This window comes from Misgurnus anguillicaudatus, chromosome 8 (assembly GCF_027580225.2).
Source record: "Misgurnus anguillicaudatus chromosome 8, ASM2758022v2, whole genome shotgun sequence".
Classification (NCBI taxonomy): Eukaryota; Metazoa; Chordata; class Actinopteri; order Cypriniformes; family Cobitidae; genus Misgurnus; species Misgurnus anguillicaudatus.
The window spans coordinates 5,563,800-5,587,585 of record NC_073344.2 but is presented as its reverse complement, the minus strand read 5'-3'; the positions used below and the strand labels follow the sequence as shown (position 1 = coordinate 5,587,585).

The 23,786-nt window shown below is 39.7% G+C and overlaps 1 protein-coding gene across 1 annotated transcript; it reads left to right on the top strand.

Moving 5' to 3' along the window:
- The first annotated feature begins 11,113 nt into the window (after positions 1–11,113).
- zbtb11 (zinc finger and BTB domain containing 11) lies at positions 11,114–23,165 on the top strand. Its single transcript, XM_055213530.2, has 10 exons — positions 11,114–11,630; positions 12,426–12,637; positions 14,828–15,059; positions 15,534–16,540; positions 16,711–17,007; positions 17,129–17,525; positions 17,752–17,869; positions 17,958–18,116; positions 21,757–21,932; positions 22,057–23,165. The coding sequence occupies exons 1-10, from the start codon at positions 11,321–11,323 to the stop codon at positions 22,572–22,574; spliced, it is 3,426 nt and encodes a 1,141-aa protein (XP_055069505.2). The 5' UTR covers positions 11,114–11,320; the 3' UTR covers positions 22,575–23,165.
- The last annotated feature ends 621 nt before the right edge of the window (positions 23,166–23,786 follow it).

Sequence of the window (23,786 nt, the reverse complement as noted above, 5' to 3'; positions counted from 1 at the left end):
TAAACACTGTTTATTTATGGCAGCTGCTGACTTCAGGCATTGTGCCAAGCATCACAAAACGACATGGCTGTCCCCAAGTCAAGATCTCTCTCCGGTGACAGTCAACACTCTGCCAACTGACCGAGACTTACTGTGCACCTCTACAGCGACAAACCACAGCAGAGGGTTTGCCAGGTCAAGTCACCCTTTCATTCACTCTGGCCATTACTCTTCTTTTGCCTTCATTACGAGTTTTAACAGGCTTACACATATGTATTATCAATAGCCAAAATTGTTTGCAGTTACTGGAACAAAACTTTGTAACAGCTGCAATGAACTTTGGAACCTGCGCTTAACTGTAATTATATAAATTTGATGAGATGCCATAAAAGAGGCCGAGAAAATAGACAGATGCAAAATTCAATGAAAGCTCTGAATAAATGTTGATTACGAGTCAAAAAGATGTTTAAAACACAAGGTTGGCTTACATGTAAAGCATTTGCTGTGTGAGTCGGGACAAGGGTTTTTTTGGGGACAGTTGCTTTTGCCTTACATGACATACTTACGTGCTTTACATTATCCATTGCAATATCACACTGGCAATCATGCTGTTATAATCATAGTACACTGGGATTACTTGTGGCTATGTGTTTAAACTGATATTCTGATATACAGCCATACAGTTCATATTGCTTTAAAATAGGCCTGTGTGTTGGTTTGACTCTGTATGCGTTTAGAGTTTGATGCTAAGTAAGGAATAATTGACGACAGGCTGTTTAAATATTCGAAAATAATGCACACCAAGGCTGATAATGCAGCACAACGTGAAGCAAAATGTTGTGGTTTAGTAACAGCATCTAGTTTAAAACTTAAAATAACCATGTTCCAGTTAATGGTGATAACGGTCTCCACTATATCTTGTTACATACATTGTTAAAAATTGAGAAGGACAGAGTATGAAAAATTCTTGAATTCAGGTTGTCAGCTTTCTTACTTTCATTTTTTCCCCTGTGTTCTTTAAAGAGAACAGCTGCTGAAGAAAAAGCAGGGACTTTTGTCCTGCCGTGGTGTAGGTCAGTATAAATACCACCATCACTATCTTTCTGCAGAAGTTTATATCCTCTTACAACTCTGAGAGGCTAAGTTACCTATTAAAAATAGTACACCCATAACCACTTCAATGTGTGAACACTTGCAGAAATACACAGAGCCTGTTCACACCTGGTGTTTTAATCCATATCTTTTGTTCGGGGAGTCCTTAAAGTCTATGGGTGAGTCCTTAAAACAAGAGAAATGGCGCGGGTTTAATATTATGTCAGAGTACTGCTGCTTGTGTTGTTAGTAAACACAACCATTTGGTCGAAATTGGAGAAGCTCAAAATGTTTTACACTCTGTTTACACCTGTATTTATCGTCATCAACTTGTAATTTAATCAACCAAAACATCTTAATACCAGGTGTAAACAGGGCCATGGCCTGTTGAAGTGTAAGTGACTTTCATTCCAAAGTTTTGTCAATAACTTCTATTTGGAGGAGAGAGGACCTGTGGTGAGAAAGTGAGGGCCTGCGCGTTTGAGGCATCAAATTTGCGTCTACCACGTCTAATTTGCCGCTCAAACATTTTGAGTTTACTTGTATCATTCGCCCATGAAAGCAGCACGTGAAATTCTAGTCTCGAGAAATTCACACGGAAATTTGCGTCATGGGAGGGGCTTTAGCTACTACACTAGCTTTCTGTGATCACGTCACTACTAGAGCAAGCTCCTGATTGGTTAACGCGGTGCGTTTTTCCTGAAATTTTTCAACTCGTGCATTTGCCGCGGCAACACTCAATTTGCGCAAACTAGACGTGCGAATGAGGCGGAATCGCGTCTACCGCGGTGCGCTAAATGCCTCATTCGCGCCGCGATGCCTCCAGACGCGTGTCAACTAGAGGATGGATACCTGAACCGAGCCCAACGGGACCCAACAAGCCGGGTTCGGATAGATATTTAAAAATTATGTTCGGGTCGGGCTCGGAGCAATAAGGCATTGAACATTTGAAATTTAAATCAGCTTATTATAATATGTAGGTAGCCAAAGAGCCTGTTTAAAGTGATAGTTCATCTTAAAATGAAACATATGCGTTCACATCACCTTCTTATTCATCTAATGTTTAATAGCGGGTTGCAAAACAACTTCATAGGTGCTTACTGCCACCTACTGTATCGGGTGCACAGGATGAGAGCGTTCTCTGTGGATAGTGTTGTATTAGAGGTAAATAATGATGGTTTCTCGCACAAACCGATCGTTTCGTGTCTTAGGACATGTCGTCTGGAGCCGCAGGGTTTAATTTGGACTTGTCTGTGCATGTTTTTTTTCTCTATTGGATTTTGTTACCATCCACTTCCATTATACAACTGACAGGCTGAAACGGTTGGAGTTAAAATGTGTTGCTGTGACAATGCGATTTTTAACTGTTTCATGCTCGGGTCGGGCTCAGACATAAATATCTTAATGCCTGTCGGGTTACGGTCGGGTTCGGTTACTGCCCTTTCGGACGCGGGCCGGGCTTGGACAGAAAAATGTGTCGCGATCTGCACTTTAGTGTCAACACGTCTTTACATTGACTTAACATTGAAATCATTTGTGCTTGACGCCTTTACAGAGGTGGTCTGAGCGCAGCATTAGCCTAACGGTACATTCACACAGGGTGTAAGCGTTAACGCTTGACAGAAGGCTTGTCTGAAGCGTGGTCTTCCATAAACGTAATTGGCTGGCTCTGCCTAGGTTATTTGCATAAGGTGATCTGATTGGCTGACGCACGCGTTGTCACTTCAAAAGTTGAAACATTTTTCAACTTCTGCTGTGAGCAACAGCAGTGACGCGGCGCCGACAGATCCATAATTCAGTTCGCATGACGTCACCCATTAAAAGTCAATGGGAAGCGTTAACACTTACGCCCCGTGTGAATGTACCGTAATGCTGCATGCACACTGCCACCGACTAGCAATGGCAGAGCAATCTTTTTCATTTCAATAGAAACATGATAACTTAAAGCAACACGAGCAACAGTCGCCGTTGGCGATAGAAAGTGAGCGTATCCAGCTATGCGACAAAGCTGAGAACAGTTCAACTTTATGCAAATGACGCCTGACTTTCAGGAGCAACTACCAATGAGAGTGAAGCAGTGGAGTTCACATCATGTGATGAAGAGGAAAATTACTTATTTGTTTATAGTTGTTACTAGGACAACCACAATTAGGAACACCTCCTATCGATCCTATTAAAAGAGACAAGCGACACACAAAGGCAATGCCGCAGTGCACGCAGCTTAAGTAAAATGATGTCCACTCATACTCGTTCCAGACCATGTGAATTTTAGCAACAGCAGCACTCCGTTGGGCAATAATAATGATTCACTCAATACAGCACTTTTGTGATACACTAGGTCCTGGGAATTAACCTTGTTAATGTGACTTCTTTGGTGACCTTCGCGGTTAAAAGTGGGAGCGAACTGGACATCCCATTCATTTGTGTTAATGGTTACAGAGCAGATTTGAAGTCTCCCATTAGTACAGGAAACCTGATACTGCTGACCTTACATACTCTACGCCCGCATCTTCCCTCCTCTTTCCTCATTTCTGCCCGGCCTCCTTCCTCTCCGTACTCCATTGTTCTTTGTGTCCATTCACAAGTCAGCAGGAAAGGTGAAAGCCAGAATTCTGTCTGATCATGTTTCATTTCCAAGCTGTCATCAGGTTTTCATTGCCTAACTCTCCTACCTGCAACAAAACAAGGATACATAGTGAGTACACAGGAATAAAGACCCACATCAGACCACGTGACCTCTACAATTCAAGGTCAAACTATTACTGACACAAGTCTATCTATTTGTGGCATATTTTCTGCATCATGTTTTCCTCTTCCTGTACTTCCTCTTTGTACACAGGCTACATAATAAAAAATGTGCCACAAATAGATTTACCTGATCTAGCCATTAAAATAACTTTTTATCCTAATTTGTCAGGTGGATTGAGTTCCATTAAAAGTGAAATATTAAATATTTAAATTAAAAATTGTATATGTATCACATGAAGCACACATTAAGATAACCAAAGAGTCACAATAGTAGGCGGGGCTACAGGCTAACAAAGCACTTCTAAGAAATCTGTCCAGGATTCTTTTCATCATAACTATGCCTGGATACATTAGGAAACCTTATAATCCTTAAGAAATTGCTTTCTCCTTGAATACAAAGTTATTTTCCAAGAACAGCGTATTTAAATTTTACTGCAGTGCATTTACAATGCTTTACTGAGAACAAATACCAAGTGTTGATTTCAGCCTGATAGAGCTTTGCATTTCAATAGGCTGTTTCCAAATGAGTGCTTTCTGTATGTTTAATTCATCATCACATCTATCTTAGAAAAGTCGGCATTAGGTCACATCTATTGTGGCCATTTGGGAAACAGCCTGCTGGTGCATTCTGGGAAACCAAGAGGCCCCTAGTTATAGGATGAACCACTAGCGCTTATTCACACTCAGTGTGATTTGAGAGTCAACTGACAAAGGGCTTATTATTAGAGGCCGTGTAGTATAATGATGACTGCATGGTTGCTCGATTGAAGTGCATGAATAAAGCCTGCGATGGCACAGCCTATTGGGATGCTGTGATGAACCCCTCACTAATTCTTCTAACCCAAGTTTAGATAATGTGTCACCACTAAAGAGAATCCCTCAAAAAGACCTTTCTGTTGGTTCAGTGTCATTTTTCACATGATTGCATGTTTTTAAGTTTATATAGCATCCAAAGAGCAATCCGGGTGATTAATGTTCCAGCAAACTTTGATCACAGATAATCACTAGACATTTGTAACTCCTTCACTTACAGATATTGACAGTGAAATTTCCCGGTGTTTTGTCTGTAGTATGTGTTAAGTACAACTTAATAGTGAAGGCAGTACTTTGATCCTGTCGCACTGTATTAAAACAACGTCTTTGACTGGATGGTGTAATGGAGTTGGGGGGATTTCAGGGTGTTACTAATTATATGCTTTGGCTGTGGCCCCATGGAAAGACAGCATCTTAATTTTCCCAGCATGGCTTAGCTCATCCCTGTTCTTTTACCCATTATAACTGTTTCCCAAAGTAACATTTTTATCACTGACAAACTGCCCATACTGTCAGAAAAGTAGAAAAAATGGTCCCTAGATGTACCATATATAGGTATGTATACATTTGGTACCAATATGTGCAGTTAAAGGTATTACCCCAGTGACAGCTAGGGACCATTTTTGGCCTTTTTTTTCTGACAGTGTCCACTATTTCCGTGCAGTTTGTGGTTTATTTAATATACAGGTAATTGACACATAACTCTTATTTCTAATCAAATAATACAAAGTCATACAAACTGCATGTGTAAAATTATAGTGTATCAGTTTATCAGATAGTTTATAAATAACTAATTTGTTTACAATTCGTGTGTTTCACGACTATTAACTACCCATAAATGTCAACTATCCATACACATGAGTAGTTCACTTGAAGTTCTTCTGCAAAACCTTTAAGGTTGCACATGAACTGTTTGCATTTGAAAACAAAATGTACTTTAAATTTTACTTTATTAAACAAAATTGTGTTAATGTTCAATTTTTAATCATTCAGCTTGAATATCACGGGCATGGTTTTAGAAGGTCTTGCCTGTGTTTCAAGGTTACTTACAGGCTCATAAACCTCTGGTGCCTCTGGGATTTTTCCAGCAGTACAGAAAGTCACCTTGTAACATACAGTCCCCTCCTGGACACAGTTTCAACAAGGTGCTTGTCAATGAAAAGGACATGCCATTCTCAATGCTTTTAAATGCCCAAAAGTTCTTCATCTGGCCTTTTAACTGTAACTTTGTAATTACAGGCCACTCAAAAAGACACAAATGAAGATATTGTCTATTTCTTCAAGGTGTAGACTACCTTTTACACTGTGAGCATTAGTTATGTCAAGGACTAATCCAACTTTTATAAACTGGGTTCAGTTTATCACAGCCGTTGTATGTCTTAAAGGGATAGTTCACCCAAAAATAAAAATTCTGCCATCATTAACTCACTCTCATGTTGTTACAAACCCATATACATTACTTTGTTCTGATGAACACGAAGGAAGATATTTTGAGAAATGTTTGTAACCAAACCGTTCGTGGACCCCATTTACTTCCATAGTAGGAATTAGGGCTGTAACGATTAATTGTGCAAATGCGCGTTCTCTCAATTAATGAATTTGAATGAATTACGGTGAAATGCCGCCACATCCAAAAGCTAGAGGGCGCTCTCGTGCAGAAACTCCAATTGTGATACAGAAGAAGCAGCATCACAAACGCTAATCCAGGAAATATCTAGAAGAATATTTATAGACCCTTTTACAGCTCACGTGATCAAATAGCCTGTGCGAGCATTTCGGCAACAGAAGTGGTGTTATTCCCCATTGGTTCTAACGCGTTAGCAACTCAGAAAGTTTATTAAAACTGTTTTCCAGCATCAACATGTCTGGTTATTGCATTTGGTTACACTAATATAATATACTAATTTACGTGTATATGTATCTGCCCACTTTATTTTTGGCCATCAACTAACTTCTTCTATCCACTCCACTATAGTACACGGATCTGGTAGCTGTGTTGAAAAAGTTGATAAAGTCAACTTTTTAAAATAACTTTCTCTGTCTGTGTTGCTTTACTGCCGATTCTTACCATACTTCCGATGCCTAAATGTGCACGCATACGCTGCCACATCATCATTGTGTACAAACAGTAAAGGGGGCTATATTGCCGTTCTTCAGATTGCTTCAGGTATTTTCATGATTATAAAGAATATTTTGAAAGATTTTGTTTAACGAGTGTTGCTGTTTTAAATGCACGTTATAGACCGTTTCATCGGGCGCACGTGTGGTGACGCGATAAGCGTCTGGTCCGAACTTTACTTCTGGTTTCTGTTTGTTTAATGGTCTGACTAGTTGCTGAAACTGAACTCTTAAAATACCTCGTCGAAAAAAAAACAAATGTTTTGGGTTTCTATGTAATCTACGTGTTGTTTATTTTGCTTGTTATATAAAAAAACTACTTTAAAAGGACTTTGTTGTTATTTATTCTTCACAGAGTTTACCGGAAGTTACGTGATAACCACGAAAGCGTGTTTATGTGGTCACTGCTGAAACCGTCTATAAACGACTCCGACTTATAATGATTTTAGATTGACTTCTTACCGACCAAAACACCATAGTACATGCACAAGCTGCGCATGAAACACAGAATCGCAGCCTTGCGATTCAGAATAGATTTTACACAGGTCTTTTTAATGGGACACGCGATTTATTGTTATAGCCCTAGTAGGAATAAAGAATACTATGGAAGTAAATGGGGTCCACGAACGGTTTGGTTACGAACATTTCTCAAATTATCTTCCTTCGTGTTAATCAAAACAAAGAAATGTATACAGATTTGTAACAACATGAGAGTGAGTTAATGATGACTGAATTTAAATTTTTGGGTGAACTATCCCTTAATTCAAAACTTTTCAAATTGTGTCTGTACTTCCTGTCAAGCCGTTAAAACATTGTCCTCTCTTGTGACTTAACAGAACCCTCATATCCTTTCACTTCCTCGCAGGAAAAGAAAAAACTAAACAAATCATCATCTACTGTGCCTTGAGGTAATGCAGGTGGCATGTTGAAGCTGCATGTTCATCTGTGCATAGTGTGTCTGTGCACATTTTGTCTATAACATTACACCTGAAAGCAAGAGCAAAGACTTTTGCTAAAGTCAATTTCTTAAATTTTTTCTTTCCTCTAAAGATTCAGGTGAGTTCTCAACACTGATACTCATAATATGCTCAGTTTGCCCAAGGTGATAAAGTCTGCAGTTTAAAATCAGATAAGCGCACCACTAACGTCAAACATTTTACGTTACCAAATTACTCTCACCCCATAACTTAATTCAGAGTTTTGAGTAATAAAAGAACAATAAAACTTTCCTATGGGTTGGCACAGATTTTGCATTCACTTTAACTATTCACCCTTATTTACCTTCATGTAGGCTTTTGTCCTTCATTAATTTATTATTAATGTGAAACCATGACATGCCTCAGATAGATAACTACATAAATCTAGAAACCTGCTTTCCTTTAGTTTGCACCTCCCCCTTTTTAAATCCACTCATGCATCAATGTGCCAATGCTCAGCCTTTAATTTGTGTTTATTGCAGCTCTTCTTTGGCATCATGCCATCTTTACTGGCTTGCTGCACAGTAAAGTTGAGAGAGTCTGATCCCGGTAAATTCTAGTGAAAGATAGTGTTAGTTACATACCCCATATTTATTGCAAGCTGCCCAACTTAACTTCAGTGCAGACAAGTAAACAGTGCTGTGCATCTGCTAATTTAACGTTACGTTATGACATTTCCCACAGAGCGTCAGTGGCATGTGACGTATCGTCAGTGGCATGTGACGTATTCTGACTACCAATGAAAGATAAGTGCGCCCCCTACATAAACGGATCAGCACTACATGATGTTCTGATATGGATATTTTGAGGTCAACCCTAATCAGAAAGGATTAACAAACATATACTAATAATATTAATAAACACATTTTTAAAATAATTATATGTGAAGAAAGAGCAGATCTGTTTATTTATACTACTGAGGGATGTACTGTATGATACGCTCTGGTCAACAGATTCCATTGTTTTCTTACAAATTATAGGGAAGAGTCCAGAATTACAACCCACAACTTTATTTTAGGTCTGAGAAAGTACCACAAATACGTTCCCAGCTCAATTACTGCCAATTATTGCTAATGGGTCCAGGGAGACAAAGACATAGCCTACTGTTAAGACAACAAGGACATGCTTAAATACTGTGCTTATCCGTAGCAATAGATGTCAGGAGTTTCTCCACAGTTTAAAGCAAATAATGTTTATTATGTTCACGTAGTATAAACATAGGCCTACTGTAGAATCATCCTCAGGTCCATTCATAAGCAAAGACCTTTCAAGATCCATCAAGTCAGTTTATTTCTCTAACTGTAATAAAGATTTTAAAACATTCATGTTTAATAAGTGCACTGGATGCTAGTGGAGAAAGGTTAGGCTTGTGCCATTTTGCTGTGCCAATGTCTTATTTTATAAAGGTAACATGCAGCAATGTGCAAAGCAAATGTTAGTAAGAGAGATAACACTTTATAATACAAATCTACCACCCATGGCTTTAGTGTATCATAGTTATTCAGTCTTTTCACTAGACACTAGTACAGCTTCCGTCATAACAAAGTTACAGACTCATCAGGGGCCTACTTGTTGCCATGTGCTCTTGTGACAAGGACACAACAGGGAGTTACAGCGCCCCCTCTCTGCAGACATCACACAGACATATGAGGTCAAAGATTTTAGAGGTGATTTTCATCAGATGCCATACTAGGAAAATATCTATGCAACTTTTAAAATAAATATCTTATGCATTTAAAGAACTTTATTATAGTACCGATCAAATGTTTAGAAACTACTTATTCTTTGTTTATTATTATTTTATTTTAGAATATGTATTTGATCAAAACTATAGGATAACACAATTGTAACTACACACTTGTACAAAACTACACTACTGTATGGAATTATAAATAAAACATGTATTTAAAGCAAAAGATGCTACAAAATTGTCTCTTGGCATTTCATCAAGCAGCTTCTTGAAGTCTCATCATGTGAAGCTTTAAAAAAAGTAAGCTATTAAAGGAATATAATATAAAGTAATGTTCAAAACAAGTTTTAGTTTCCCCATAAAAATTAATTATTGTATTGGCACAAATATATTTTTCTCTACAAAAGTTATTTTTTTAACATTTAAACACACCACTTCAGATTCAAAGATTTTTAAGATCACGAGAAGCATTTCAGTCAAGTGTTAGAAAAACAGTACTGTACTGACTATAAGCCACTGACAGTATTAAGTGTAATTTTTCAGATCCTTTTTCCAACAGTGCCTGTGTAAGCACTTGTATGACAGTTTATCAGTTTAGCAGGTCAAAAGTGTGCAGGGAACTGAATTACTCTTCTCAATGGAAGGAATGTTTCCATGATAAGGACTTACGAATAGCCTTGTGGATGAACTGATGCTAGTAATAAACCTTCACAGAGGAGTAGGTGATGAGTCATTTTGGTTGCCTGGCAACCTTTCGTTATTTAGTTATCTGTCAGCCGGTGTTCCAGTACACCTAGGGTGAATTCCGAATGGTGTTTTTGCGCCCTTGAGGGACACTTCAAGGAGGGGATGTCGCATAAACAGTCGATCCAAATAAAGAGAAAAAGACGTATTTTATTGCTCTATTCGCCAAGTGTATTTTAATTGGTGACACAGTTGCACAACTTTCTCTAGAGTTTATATATCAAGGGTTCTGTTCTTCAAAGGGAATAGGGCATAGGGATGAACACTTTCGATTGGAACTCGCTCCTAGACAGAGAGGGGGATAAAGACACCTCACACAATGTATCATAGGCTCATTCTTAATTTAAAGCAGTCATCTGCAAAATGACCAATGGTTACACTGGCCAAAGGATTATTTTCATTAGCTTTCCATAAAATGGGATTTGAAAGACCTAAAAGGGTTTAAAAAAATCATTAATAAATTCATTATTTGCTTGGTCCTGAAACTATGTACTGAAGGGTAATTTAAAATAACTTGTAGTAGTTCCAAATTTTTGCTAATTATTTTAGCGGCAGATGAGAAAAACCTAAAATGTTAAAATAATTACCATTGTCTGACGACATTTCTTTTTTCCCTTTTAATTACTTTACATTTTATTTATATAACCTCACTTATATTTAGAGAGTTAATGGCATAGCGTCCATGTTATTTATGTATAGTGATTTATTAATGAAACCGACAAATTAACATTACAAATACGCATAAACAAAAAAAAGATATAGAAAAAGTTTATAAAGATTTTTGTGGATCTGTCATTACTATGGGACAAATACCTACTTGAGGAATGTGGAGCGTTTAGTGAAGTTGTCCAGTGAGTAAAGAGTGCCCTCTGCTGTTAACCTGACTGTCCTCAACCAAACGCCTGTTTCCGCCATTTCAAACGCAACATCCGGTTGTGCAGCAGCCATTTTGTCTGTTCACGCAAGTCTACCCACACGGTCAAGAACTGACGTTCCCCCTTGGAAAATATTTCAGAAACATCACACGCGATACATTTCTGTATCATCTATGGAAGTCGAAAAAGGCTGAAAAAATAGCTGATTGAATTCTACACACGAGAATACCTCTAACCGCCTGATGTTTTTTGTTTTTGTTGAGTGAGCGGCATTAATCGGGGATATGTCGAACGAGGAGAGTTACTTGGCTATCCAGCGCTATTTGACCGACGAACGTGAGCCGTATGCGCCGGGCACGCATGGCAACACAAAGAGAAAGATCCGCAAAGCGGCCGCCTGTTACATAGTGCGCAATGAGATTTTGTATTATCAGAGGCGACAGAAAGGCCTGGATGAATTCACGGAGTTGGAAGTGGTGCTGCAGGCCGATCGGCGGAAGGAACTGATCACGGAGGCGCACATCACGTCCGGAGGGGAACACCTCAACCAGCAGCAGACATGGGAGATCATTTCCCAGAAATACTGGTGGAGAGGTACACTTATCTACTGAAGTTTTAGTATTGTGCTTAAAGCCTGTGATGCACTTGTCACAAAAGTAACGTTAGTGACAGGTGTCAACTCTTAATTTTTTTTGCCTCCTCTGTCATAGCAGCTGAGCTGGCTGGATTTGTCTCAGTACCAATTCTTCCTAACAGATTGACGTCAGCTATAAGTTACATGGAATTATGCTTATATTTAAAACCTTAAAGGCATTTTATGTACCTTAGAATATGTTGTTATTGGCCAGGAGGTGTTGGCTGGTAGATTTGGACTGTTTTGACAGTAATCGCAATGTCAAAAGTGTCGCGAGTTGCCTGAATTCAACCTATTTAAAAATGTAGAAAATTTACGTCTTTGTCCTTTATACAAATATATTATTACATATGTAATAGAAGTTTGTAAAAATGTTTAGTTGTGGTTAGAAGGTAAATTGAAGCTTATTTTTGAAAAGACTTTAAGGAGGTTTTGACAAAAAATTGCAACACGTGGTTGCAAAAATTTCCTGTTTACGTTTTGTTCTATACTATCTGTTTTGTAGAATTAAACCTATAATTCCTAATATTCTATAGTTTGCTTTTTTGTCAAATATTTTGAATACCTTAACTAAGTTGTCGCTATGTTGTTGTACCATACTACCAATACTATAATATTTTGGAGGTGGGCGTTAAAATCAAATATTGTCCAAATATGCCCTCTGGAGATCATATTTGGGCACTACCGTCAATGAAATGTATTAATTTTGCAATTAAACATTTTATAATGGTCTAAACATGTTCTTGTGATTACAGGTATTTTGAAGCAGGTAAAGGATTGCATAAGGGAGTGCAGTCATTGCCAAAGCAAACAAGAGAGGGGACGAGGGAGTCCTGAGGATGCCACAAAACAAGCACCTGTCCGACAAAAAACTTCTGTCCGGTTTCGTGAGGAAGAGTATGATGGCGCACAGGATGAATTGGTTGAGGAACCACCTGTAGCTGTCAATAAACATGAACTAGTGTTTGTAAGTGCATTATGCTGTCATTTGGGCCATTTAATCATCAAAATGTGTCCCTTGAAAGACTTAAAATGTATATGTTACACAGAATAGTCAGGAAGCTTCCATTTGAAACCATTGGCATTTGGCTATAGCATGAAAAAGCAGATATAAAACACATCTGCTGATATCTACACTACCGGTCAAAAGTTTTAAAATACTACTAATACTTTTAATAATACTGAAATGATAACCGTAATCTTAAAAATCATTTAATCTAAATTTGTTATTAAATGCTTGAAATTACTTTTGTAGACAGAATGTACCTGTGCCAAACAGATTAATTTCTTTATTCATTTTTAAAATAAATGACTCAGCCAATAAGAACCCAAATTAAAAGTGAACTCCAAACTTCAAGAAGCTTCTTGATAAAATGACACAAGTACACACAAGTATTTTGCAATTTCTAGGCAAAGGGTGACTGCACTTTAGATGATAGATAAAATATAACAAAGTCTTTATTTATTTTGGATTCTTTAAGCCACAACATAATTCCCACTGTTAGATTTGTGTTATGCCATAGTTTTTATGATTTTATTATTATTCTAGTTTGGGAAAATATAAATTAAGGACGAGTTAGTTTTTCCAAATCTAGTTTTTTTTCACCCCAGGATACATTTTAAAGAATATTAAAGGAGTTTGAAGATTTTGAGTTTACTCACTTCATTCGCGCATGAAATTCTAGTCATTCGGACATTGACGCTTAAATTCGTGTCATGTGAGGGGCTTATATAGCTCAAAATGAGTAAACTTACCTGATTCGACCTCCTCACTCACTTTCTTCCAAACAAGATCCTTTTAATTCCTGTAAAAGTATGAAGATGTCTCGTATAGCGATGATGATTGTCCTTCATTGTTGTTTTGTTTTTCTGCCTCTGCTCGCTTCCTGTAATCACGTCACTGATAGATCAAGCTCCTGATTGGTTAACGTGGCGTGAAAATCCACCAAAGTTCTGATTTTTCAACTCACTGCGTCAACTCTCAATTAGGTCTTACCGCGCTGCAGGATGCATATTCGTGTCTTTGCATTGACTTAACATGTAAATCACTTGCATGCTAGCCGCCTCTTTAGCATCTGGTGTGAACGCACCATAAGAAGTTATGATCCACACTCGCCAAAACATTCTTTTTTTCCATCTTATTTTTAATTCATTATTGTTGGTAACAGTCACCAGCATTTCGACTCAAAGCCTTCCTCAGTGTGTTCAATCCCTCCACCCACTTTTTACAAATTACTAATTATCTCGGCACAATCATTCATTAGCCATTGTTCAATTACTACGATCATCTAATCATTTCCATTTAAATACTAAACTATTGACACACACACACATTCTGGTTTCCATGTTTTGTGGGGACATTCCATAGACTTAATGCATTTTATACCATACAAACTGTATATTCTATTCCCCTAACCTACCCCAATCCCTAACCCCAACCATCACAGAAACCCTTCTCCTACTTCACATTTTCAAGATACATCATTCTGTTTGATTTATAAGCTTGTTTCCTCATGGGGACATCAAAATGTCCCCACGAGGGCACAAAAATACTGGTATTCCTATCTTTGTGGGGACAATTGGTCCCCACAACGTGATAATTACCAGGTACACACACACACACATACTGTATATATATTACACAGTACTGTATATATAGCACAATACATCACCTCCAATGTTGAATACAGTTATCTAAAAAAAGAAATTAAACTGTTTGGCAAAGGTATATTTTTATCTACAAAAGTAAGTTCAAGCATTTAACCATACACCTTTCGATTAAATTATTTTTAGGATCATTGTTAACATTCAGTCAAGGGTTTAACCGGTAGTCTATATAACTAATAAATTCACTGAGTCATTGTATGTCTGTTGCATTGTCCAGCTTTCTATGTTGGCAGTGGCACTGTTTAATTAAAATCCTATCTATGTTCAAAGAAAATTTGATGATGTGAAATATATATTGCATGTACATTAATGCATGTATTGTTAACTTTGCTGATTTAAAACATGATCAAAATTTTTTAAATTATCAAAAAGTATTCTTATCAGTGAATAATTATTTGTTAAAATCTGTATCGGACAACAAATAAATTCCTAGTTTATAATGTTAACAGATATTACGTAACTCGGATTTCTTTTTCATGTTGGTTTCTAGGTGGACAGTAAAGGTATTGTCAAGCAGTTCTTGCCAAAGCATGGTCAGACCATGCTGGATAAACTGAACCAGCAGCGACTCAATAATGTGTTCTGTGATATCACCCTGCTCATTGAGGGTGAAGAGCATCGTGCACATAAAGCTGTTCTGGCGTCCTGCAGTGAATACTTTTACCAACTTTTCGTTGAGAAGGGTGCTGTGTCCACTCATGAAGCTGTCGTTGACCTCTCTGGTAAGATGAATTCACTTGCTGTTGATAGAAATGAGGTCCAAATGTAAAATCATAACAGGCATTGTTGGTGTTTTGCGTAGGATAGGATAATATATTTTTTGAATGCTATTGCTTTGTGCCAACCCCCTTGTAAGCTGCCTCAATGTCTACGGTCTCCAAAGGCTTGTAAATTAGCATTTTTATCAGACTCCTAATGGATTCTGCCAACAAACTGGTATTTCTAATTGGTCTGATGCTGGGATTAAGTGGATTTGAAGCAAAAGTATTTAATGAACGTATAATACATGCCAAGAGCATTTGGTTAATATCATTATTTCATTTTTGACTGAGGTGGCGTTTAGCGGTTTTTGCGTCTGAGCTTCTCAAATGCAATTAGATGTAAGTTTTCAGTACTAGCTAAATATATGTTTACAATGAACATTTCTCTCAACATCCACCATTTTTAATAGTTTGGTTTGTGTTTTTACCCACCAGGCTTCAGCAAAGCCAGTTTTCTGCCGTTGCTGGAGTTTGCCTACACTTCCAATCTCACCTTTAACTTTTGCGTGATGGCGGAGGTGGCCACACTGGCACGGCACTTACTGATGGCCGAAGTGCTTCAGATCTGTGAATCTGTACACAAGAAAGTGGAGGAGCAGAAGATGACGGTCTATCAGAGAGGAGACATCCACGCTGTTGTTGCCAGCCCCCCTGTTATCCCTCAGCCAATCACGTCCACCGATTCTGAAACCTATGTGTTAACAATGCAAAGTGATGGCCAAGCTGTTGTTACGCAAACTGGTCCTCCTGAGGCAGGACAGTCTCTGGCTGTAATAACAAGTGACGTTGGTACTGCTGAATCTCTTGCACTGCTTGCCGGTGCAACTGTAGATGGACAGACAATGACTGTCGTCACTCATAGTGGACAGGCTGGCTCAGCTGAGTCTCTCGCTATGGTGGCTCACAGTGGCGTGGTAGACGAGGGTGAGACCATGACTTTGGTCACTCACTCTGGGCAGGCGGGCTCGGGTGAGTCCCTGGCTGTAGTGCAGGCCTGTTGGTCTGTAGAGGAACCACAGGTTTGTGACACTCCTGTAGCAGAGAGCATGCAACCAGGTGCCTTTCTTGTTAGCGTGGATCCTAGCAAAGCTGACTCCAGTGAGGTTGTGCATTTAGCTGCAGCGCCACCTGCAGTGCAGGCTGAGCCAACACAGCAGCCCGAGCCAGCAGCACCACCACAGCAAGCTCCAGCACCAATCAAACGAAGGCCAGGAAGACCACCTAAAGTGAAGCAACAGGAACCTCCTCCAGTAGAGGAACCCGAGGAGATGGAGGGGATTGAGGATGAGTCTGCTGCTGATGAAGAGAAAAGCGAGGCGGAAAGCATAGATCCTAACAAGAGATACCTTAGAAAACGATCAATGAAAGAAGGAAGCTATGTTCGTCTTCATATGGGACTTGAGAATGAGGAGGAAGAGCAGAGCCCTTCACCCCCTATGAAGGTATGTAGTACCATACATCCAACATAAAGATGGGGGTGTGATTTGGGAATTGGTCATTTTACATAAGTTTAATTTTTGGGTGAACTATTCCTTAATGTCTGTAGGTTACTTGTGTTACTTATCAGAAACATTAAGCCACTTTGCATCATAGAGTCTCATTGTGCCCCCAGACACCTCAAAAACTTGCCAGGAGAGGTTTTGTGGTTAAGACCATAAGGAAGATTCCAGATGAGCCTTTGGAGGCCAACCTAGAGTCTGTTTCTGATATCTTGGCAACTTCAGTAGAGGAGCCGGAGTCTGTTTCAGTCCAATCAGAGAATTTAGAGGAGGTGACACTGCAGGAAGACCCAGGAGGAGCTGTCGAAGGAGAACATCCATGTAATGAGTGTGGCATGGTGTTCCAGAGGCGATATGCCCTCATCATGCATGCTCTGAAACACGAGAAGTCTCACAACTTCAAATGCAGCGTATGTACTCTCATTCACAACAACAGAAAGTGGATACGAATTCTGTCTTAACCTTCAGATTTTCTGTTAAGTTGGAAATTGTTATTTATTAGCCACATTGACCATTTCTTTAATCTCCCAGATCTGTAATAAGGAGTTCCAATATGCGGTATCGCTCCGGGCACATTTGGCCCGTCACAAGCATCAGAAGACTCGGAGAGCCAACGTGAAACGAGCCGCAGCCAAAGAAGATTCTCAGGGGTCAGAAGATCCAGCAACATGCCGCACAAAGAGGGAGTTTGTGTGTGACATTTGCGGCAAGACGATGCCCAAGCTGTACTCCCTTCGTATTCATATGCTCAGCCATACAGGTGTGAGGCCGCACAGCTGCAAGGTCTGCGGGAAGAGCTTTGCCACCAAGCACAGCCTGAAGATGCACCGGGCACTTCATGACACGCTCAAGAGATTTCAATGCACCGTCTGCGAAAAGTCTTTTGCCACCAAGAGAAGCCTGGAGGAGCATACGAGCATTCACACAGGTGTGCACACAAACAGCAGTGTTTGTCAAAGTAATGTTTGTAAAGTCTTTATCTAAACACTGGTATTTAGGTTATGTGAACTGATTTCTTAATACATATATATTCACATTTCATTTGTAAGTTTTATTTCATTTGATAGATGCTCCAGTTTCCTCTTTTATGCATATTTGTGTAAATAATTTTAGCGAGAGCGCATATGGCCTATTAACAGTAATTTGTCTGACAGGTGAATCAAAGTACCTGTGCACAACCTGTGGAGCAACGTTTCACCGTGCGTCCGGACTGTGCAAACACCTTAAAAAACATCAACCCAAACCTGACGTCCGAACGTTTCACTGTACTGAGTGAGTTCCTTGCAGCCCAATAAACACACACACATATTTTAGTGTTTTCTGTTGACACATACCTGACACTTTCATTCCATTATCACAGCTGTGACAAGAGCTTCTTTGAAGCAAAAGACCTGCAGCAACACATGAATAAGCACTTAGGCCTGAAGCCCTTCCAGTGCCAGGTCTGTGGAAAATGCTACAGCTGGAAGAAAGACTGGTACTCCCATGTCAAATCGCACACTGTTGCAGAGCCCTTCAGGTAAGGAAGAGCTGTGCAGCTCTTGACACTACAAAGCATCTTAAAGAATAACATCACCGGTTTTTAATATTTAACTTTGTTCTTACCTCAACTTAGACGAATTAATACATGCCTATCTTTTTTTAATGCGTGCACATCTTTGCACAGCGTGTCGTGAATGTGTTAGCATTTAGGCATTTAGCCTAGCCCCATTCATTCATTAGAATCCAAACGGGGATGAATTTAGAAGCCACCAAACACTTCCATGATTTTCCTATTTAAATACATGAGTAGTTACAAGAGTAAGTATGGTGGCACAAAATAAAACGTGGCAATTTTTTAAGTGGACAAAAATGATTTTGTATTGCGGAAGAGCACTACGTTTGCAGTAGGGCTGCATGATAAATCGCATGTGTTTGCCACGCGCGTCGCGTCAGTGATGCCGGTTCCTTGATTGGTATTGGGTCGCCATCAGCTGTTTTCCGATGGAGCGGCTTTGGCTGCACAGAGTCGTAGTTCACTGACAATCGGGGCAATTTCGCATTAATTATCGCGGACGTATCCCTGCGATATGTATGCGATATGGCCCAGCTTGTCAGTGAACTACGGCTCTGTGCAGTTAATGTCGCGTCATCTGATAGCAGCTGTTGGCGATTTAATACTAATCAAGGAACCGGCATTACTGACGTGATGCGCGTGGTATCGAATGCGATTTATCGTGCAGCCCTAGTTTGCAGCACTTTGACCTCTGGCGCAGTAACATCTTCACTACCCCTCTCACTGAGTTTGAGCCAGAGGGGGGTTCACAGGAGTGAAGATGTTACTCTTCCACCATACAATAGGTATGTATTAATTTGTCTTAAGTTGAGGTAAGAACATAGTAAAATATTGAAAAATGGTGGCGTTTTCCTTTAATATACAACATGTCAGCCTAATGATAATTACAGTACGCACTAGGTGTCCAAAGGGCCTCCACTATCGTTCGCCAACATTTCTTTTTCACACACTCATTGTGGTAGTCTTTTGGAAGCACATAAAAAAGGCAGGATTATTGTTGCTATTTTTTAGGGATGTAAAATGTGTATATTGCTTTTTGCTACATCTAGTATAATTTTAAATGTAAAAACCAATAATTTAAAATTATTTACAAGTTACAAGAACATTAGGCAAATAAGTATTTGAACCCCCTGCTATTTTGCAAGTTCTCCCACTTAGAAATCATGGAGGAGTCTGAAATTGTCATCGTAGGTGCATCTCCACTGTGAGAGACATAATAAAAAAAATCCAGAAATCACAATGTATGATTTTTTTTAACTATTTATTTGTATGATACATCTGCAAATAAGCATTTAAACACCTGAGAAAGTTAATGTTAATATTTGATACAGTAGCCTTTGTTTGCAATTACAGAGGTCAAACGTTTCCTGTAGTTTTCACCAGGTTTGCACACACTGCAGGAGGGATTTTGGCCCACTCCTCCACACAGATCTTCTCTAGATCAGTCAGGTTTCTGGCCTGTCGCTGAGAAACACGGAGTTTGAGCTCCCTCCAAAAATTCTCTATTGGGTTTAGGTCTTGAGACTGGCTAGGCCACGCCAGAACCTTAATATTTTTCTTACAGAGCCACTCCTTGGTTATACTGGCCGTGTGCTTCGAGTCATTGTCATGTTAGAAGACCCAGCCTCAACCCATCTTCAATGCTCTATCTTAGGGAAGGAGGTTGTTCCACAAAATTTCGCAATAAATGGTCCCGGTCATCCTCTCCTTAATACAGTGCAGTTGCCATGTCCCATGTGCAGAAAAACACCCCCAAAGCATGATGCTACCACCCCCATGCTTCACAGTAGGGATCGGGTTCTTGGGATGGTACTCATTATTCTTCTTCCTCCAAACATGTTTAGTGGAATTATGACCAAAAAGTTCTGTTTTGGTCTCATCTGACCACATGACTTTCCCCCATGACCCCTCTGGAACATCCAAATGGTCATGGCAAACTTAAGACGGGCCTGGACATGTGCTGGTTTGAGCAGAGGAACCTTCTGTGCCTTGCATGATTTCAAACCATGACGTCTTGGTGTATTACCAACAGTATCATTGGAAACGGTGGTCCCAGCTCTTTTCAGGTCATTGACCAGCTCCTCCCATGTAGTTCTGGGCTGATTTCTCACCTTTCTTAGGATCATTGAGACCCCACGAGGTGACATCTTGCATGGAGCCCCAGTCTGAGATAGCTTCTTCCATTTTCTAATGATTGCTCCAACAGTGGACCTTTTTTCACCAAGCTGCTTGGCAATTTCCCCGTAGCCCTTTCCAGCCTTGTGGAGGTGTACAATTGTGTCTCTAGTGTCTTTGGACAGCTCTTTGGTCTTTGCCATGTTTGTAGTTGGATTCTTACTGATTGTATGGGGTGGACAGGTGTCTTTATGCAGTTAACGACCTCAAACAGGTGCATGTAATTTTAGGATAATAAATGCAGTGGAGGTGGACATTTTAAAGGCAGACTAAGGCTATGTCCACACGAAGCCGGTGCATTCCCTATCCGATAATTTTTTTCCTTGCTCTAAAAAAATAATCCATAAACACGAAACCACTGAAACCGACTGAAAGCGGTGTAGTATATATGCCGGACCAGTATGGGGCGCTGTAATTCTGCCACAGATATACACTATACACGGAGAAGAAGACTTTGAGCATGCGCATAACCAATGTATGGTGGTGTCCATTATCGCTTGTTGCTCACCACAATTGCATAGAAGCAATAGATTTTGCTGTAATAAAGCTAGTAGGCTTTAGTAGCTTCTGTAGCACGAACACAATCACGTAGTCCGCCGTTATTGTTGTTGCTGCTTCCGACACGTGATGGGATGACGTTTTCGCTTCACAAAATATACGGATTGGCTGTGCTGATGAAACCGCAAGGGTGTCGGTTTCAGATTTATCCACTTTAGGACCCGCTTTCAAAAAATACAGAATTCAGTCTCCCAAAACGCCGGATCCGTGTGGATGAAACGCCAATACGATAACAAATTTATACGTATGCAGTGATACGCGTCTCCGTGTGGACAGCCCCTAACAGGTCTATGAGGGTCAGAATTCTAGCTGATAGACAGGTGTTCAAATTTTTTTGCAGCTGTATCATACAATTAAAAAGTTAAAAAGTCATACATTGTGATTTCTGGATTTTATTTTTAGATTATGCCTCTCACAGTGGACATGCACCTACGATGACTTATCTAAATAGATTTTTTTCCATAAAATTATACATGCCTGTGTGTGTATTTAGATATACATAATTATTATTCACAGTTCACAGTACACACACACACACACACATATTATGTAAACAAAAAGTTTAATTCTGCAAACGATTAGTCACAATGAATCGTTTTGCAGCCCTAAGAGACAATATGCAAAATAATAAACAGTTTTTGACTTTGATAGACAGTTTAAGTACTGTAGTACACAGTGTTTTTATAGTCTGCCTTGACACAGATTCCACTCCAACTTAACTGTTGAAACAAGCTCATCCCTCTAAAAGGCTTGAAACGTGCCTAGTTTTAGAAAACAACCAGTTACATAACATGTTCATATTGGAATTAATAAATCACTTGTTCGAAGAGGAAAGTGATCTCCATGGCACATGTTTTTTTCTTTTTGGCAGGTGTAATGTGTGTGGGAAGGAGTTCTTTGAGAAGTCTCTGTTCAGACGGCACGTGAAGAAGGCCACTCATGGAAAGAAGGGCAGAGTTAAGCAGAACTTGGAGAGAGAGTGCGAACACTGTGGGAGGAAGTTCACACAACTCCGAGAATACCGTCGACATATGAACAATCACCAGGGTGAGCGGATACCATCCACTTAAACGCTTGTTTTAAAATATAATAATGGTGTTCATGAAGTGCCTTTGTGCTGCATTACGTGAGACCATATTTAAGTATCGTATTGCTCTGTTCTTCTCTTCAGGAGTTAAACCCTTTGAGTGTCTGACCTGTGGCGTGGCATGGGCAGATGCCCGTTCACTGAAACGGCATGTTCGCACTCACACGGGCGAACGCCCTTACGTGTGCCCATTGTGCCAGGAGGCCCACATAGATGCCAGGACATTGCGAAAACACATAACCAAGTTTCATGGAGACCAGTTACCGGGCAAAATCATGCTGGAGAAGGACACACTGCAGTTCCATAACCAAGGCACGCAGGTGGAACACGCTGTCAGCATCCTCGGTTCTGAGCTGCCTCCTGAACTCCAACCACCACAGCCTCCCAACGAAGAGGAAATAGAGACTGTGCTCATCACAGAAGAAACTGTGGAGGCTGTACAGGCTGTAAGCGAGGGCAGTGTAACCACGTTGTCAGATCAGAGCATTATGCAAGTGGTGAATTACGTTTTAGCCCAGCAAGCTTCGGTCAAAATAGAAGAAGCCCCTGAAGTCATCCAGACCATGGAAGTGGAGGTAGCCCATGTGGCAGAAGTGGAATGAGACATTTGTCATCGGATATGAATGGATAGAGGTTTTGTCAATTGGCTTTTTAGCCTTTTATGGGAACCTCGAGAACTGCATCGTGTCCCAGGTGACAGCCTCACCTGAGCTTGATCCGACAATAAAAGTAATATGACTGAATAAAATGACAGGCTTATTCTTATTGTTGTTGTTGTTAAAGGCAACCTGTGAGATAATGTAAAAAAGTGCTCATTTATTTTTGTTGTAAAATATAAATTAAAGTTCACTCAAAAGATTGACTTCACACCCTATCTGGAGTGTAAGATTGTGCGCTTGTGTGGGTAATGTGTATGCTTCATTTGTATCATAATAACCGTGTGTGTACAAGTTTATGTAAACATAGGAATAATTTACATTGTTAAAAGCATACAAAAAACAGTGTACATATCTGGCTTTTTGTAACCTGTTAAAATTGGGGCTGAGTGTCATGGGGGTTGTTTTTTCATCCTTTGCAAAGCTAATAGGCTCTCACAGGCCTAGTGAATGAACTATATGGTACCTCTCAGAGTATTATGTATAGCAGCGGAACTGTCACCCAAATAAAACTCTGCAGGGATGCACCACATGCTATTTTTCTTTTGTTTTTTCGCGTTATTTGTTTTAGATGTGAAAATAAATGAGGCCCTACCACTGCCAACATCCTACTGTGAAAGTGACATTACAAGACTTTTTTAAAGCATAGTTTGTGCACGCAAAAAATATTGCCATCGTTTTACTGTAGTAACATAAAATGATCGAAATACTGACTATAACAGCTTTTGCTGGAAAAATGTGCTCTTGTCTTTTATGTTTCATAAGATGCCTTTTTACTGAAACGTTATACATTCTTAAAGGCGTCATAGCGTGAAAATCTGACTTTTTCCATGTTTAAGTGCTATAATTGGGTCCCCAGTGCTTCTATCAACCTAGAAAACATGAAAAAGAACAACCCAGTAACTTTGATTTGGGTAAGCCATTTTGTGCAAGCATGTGCAAAATTAGGTCGTTCAGATTTCGCCTGTTTTGTGAGGTAGGTAGCAAGGCGAATTACAAAAATACCGCCCCCTTATCTGCACAATCCAACCACGGCACTACCATTTAGTGCAGCGAGAAAGAGAGAGAGAAAAAAATAATAGAGGCATGCATTGTCGTCACTTTTTCACGTGATCACGCGAGAGCTCGCCCGGTTGAGTGGCAAAACGTGCAACAAAA

Coding starts and splice junctions, on each gene's coding strand:
- zbtb11 (XM_055213530.2), top strand. CDS start 11,321: ATGTCGAACGAGGAGAGTTACTTGGCTATCCAGCGCTATTTGACCGAC. Junction 18,117..21,756: donor ACTGTTGCAGAGCCCTTCAG/GTAAGGAAGAGC, acceptor TCTTTTTGGCAG/GTGTAATGTGTGTGGGAAGG. Junction 21,933..22,056: donor ACATATGAACAATCACCAGG/GTGAGCGGATAC, acceptor TCTTCTCTTCAG/GAGTTAAACCCTTTGAGTGT.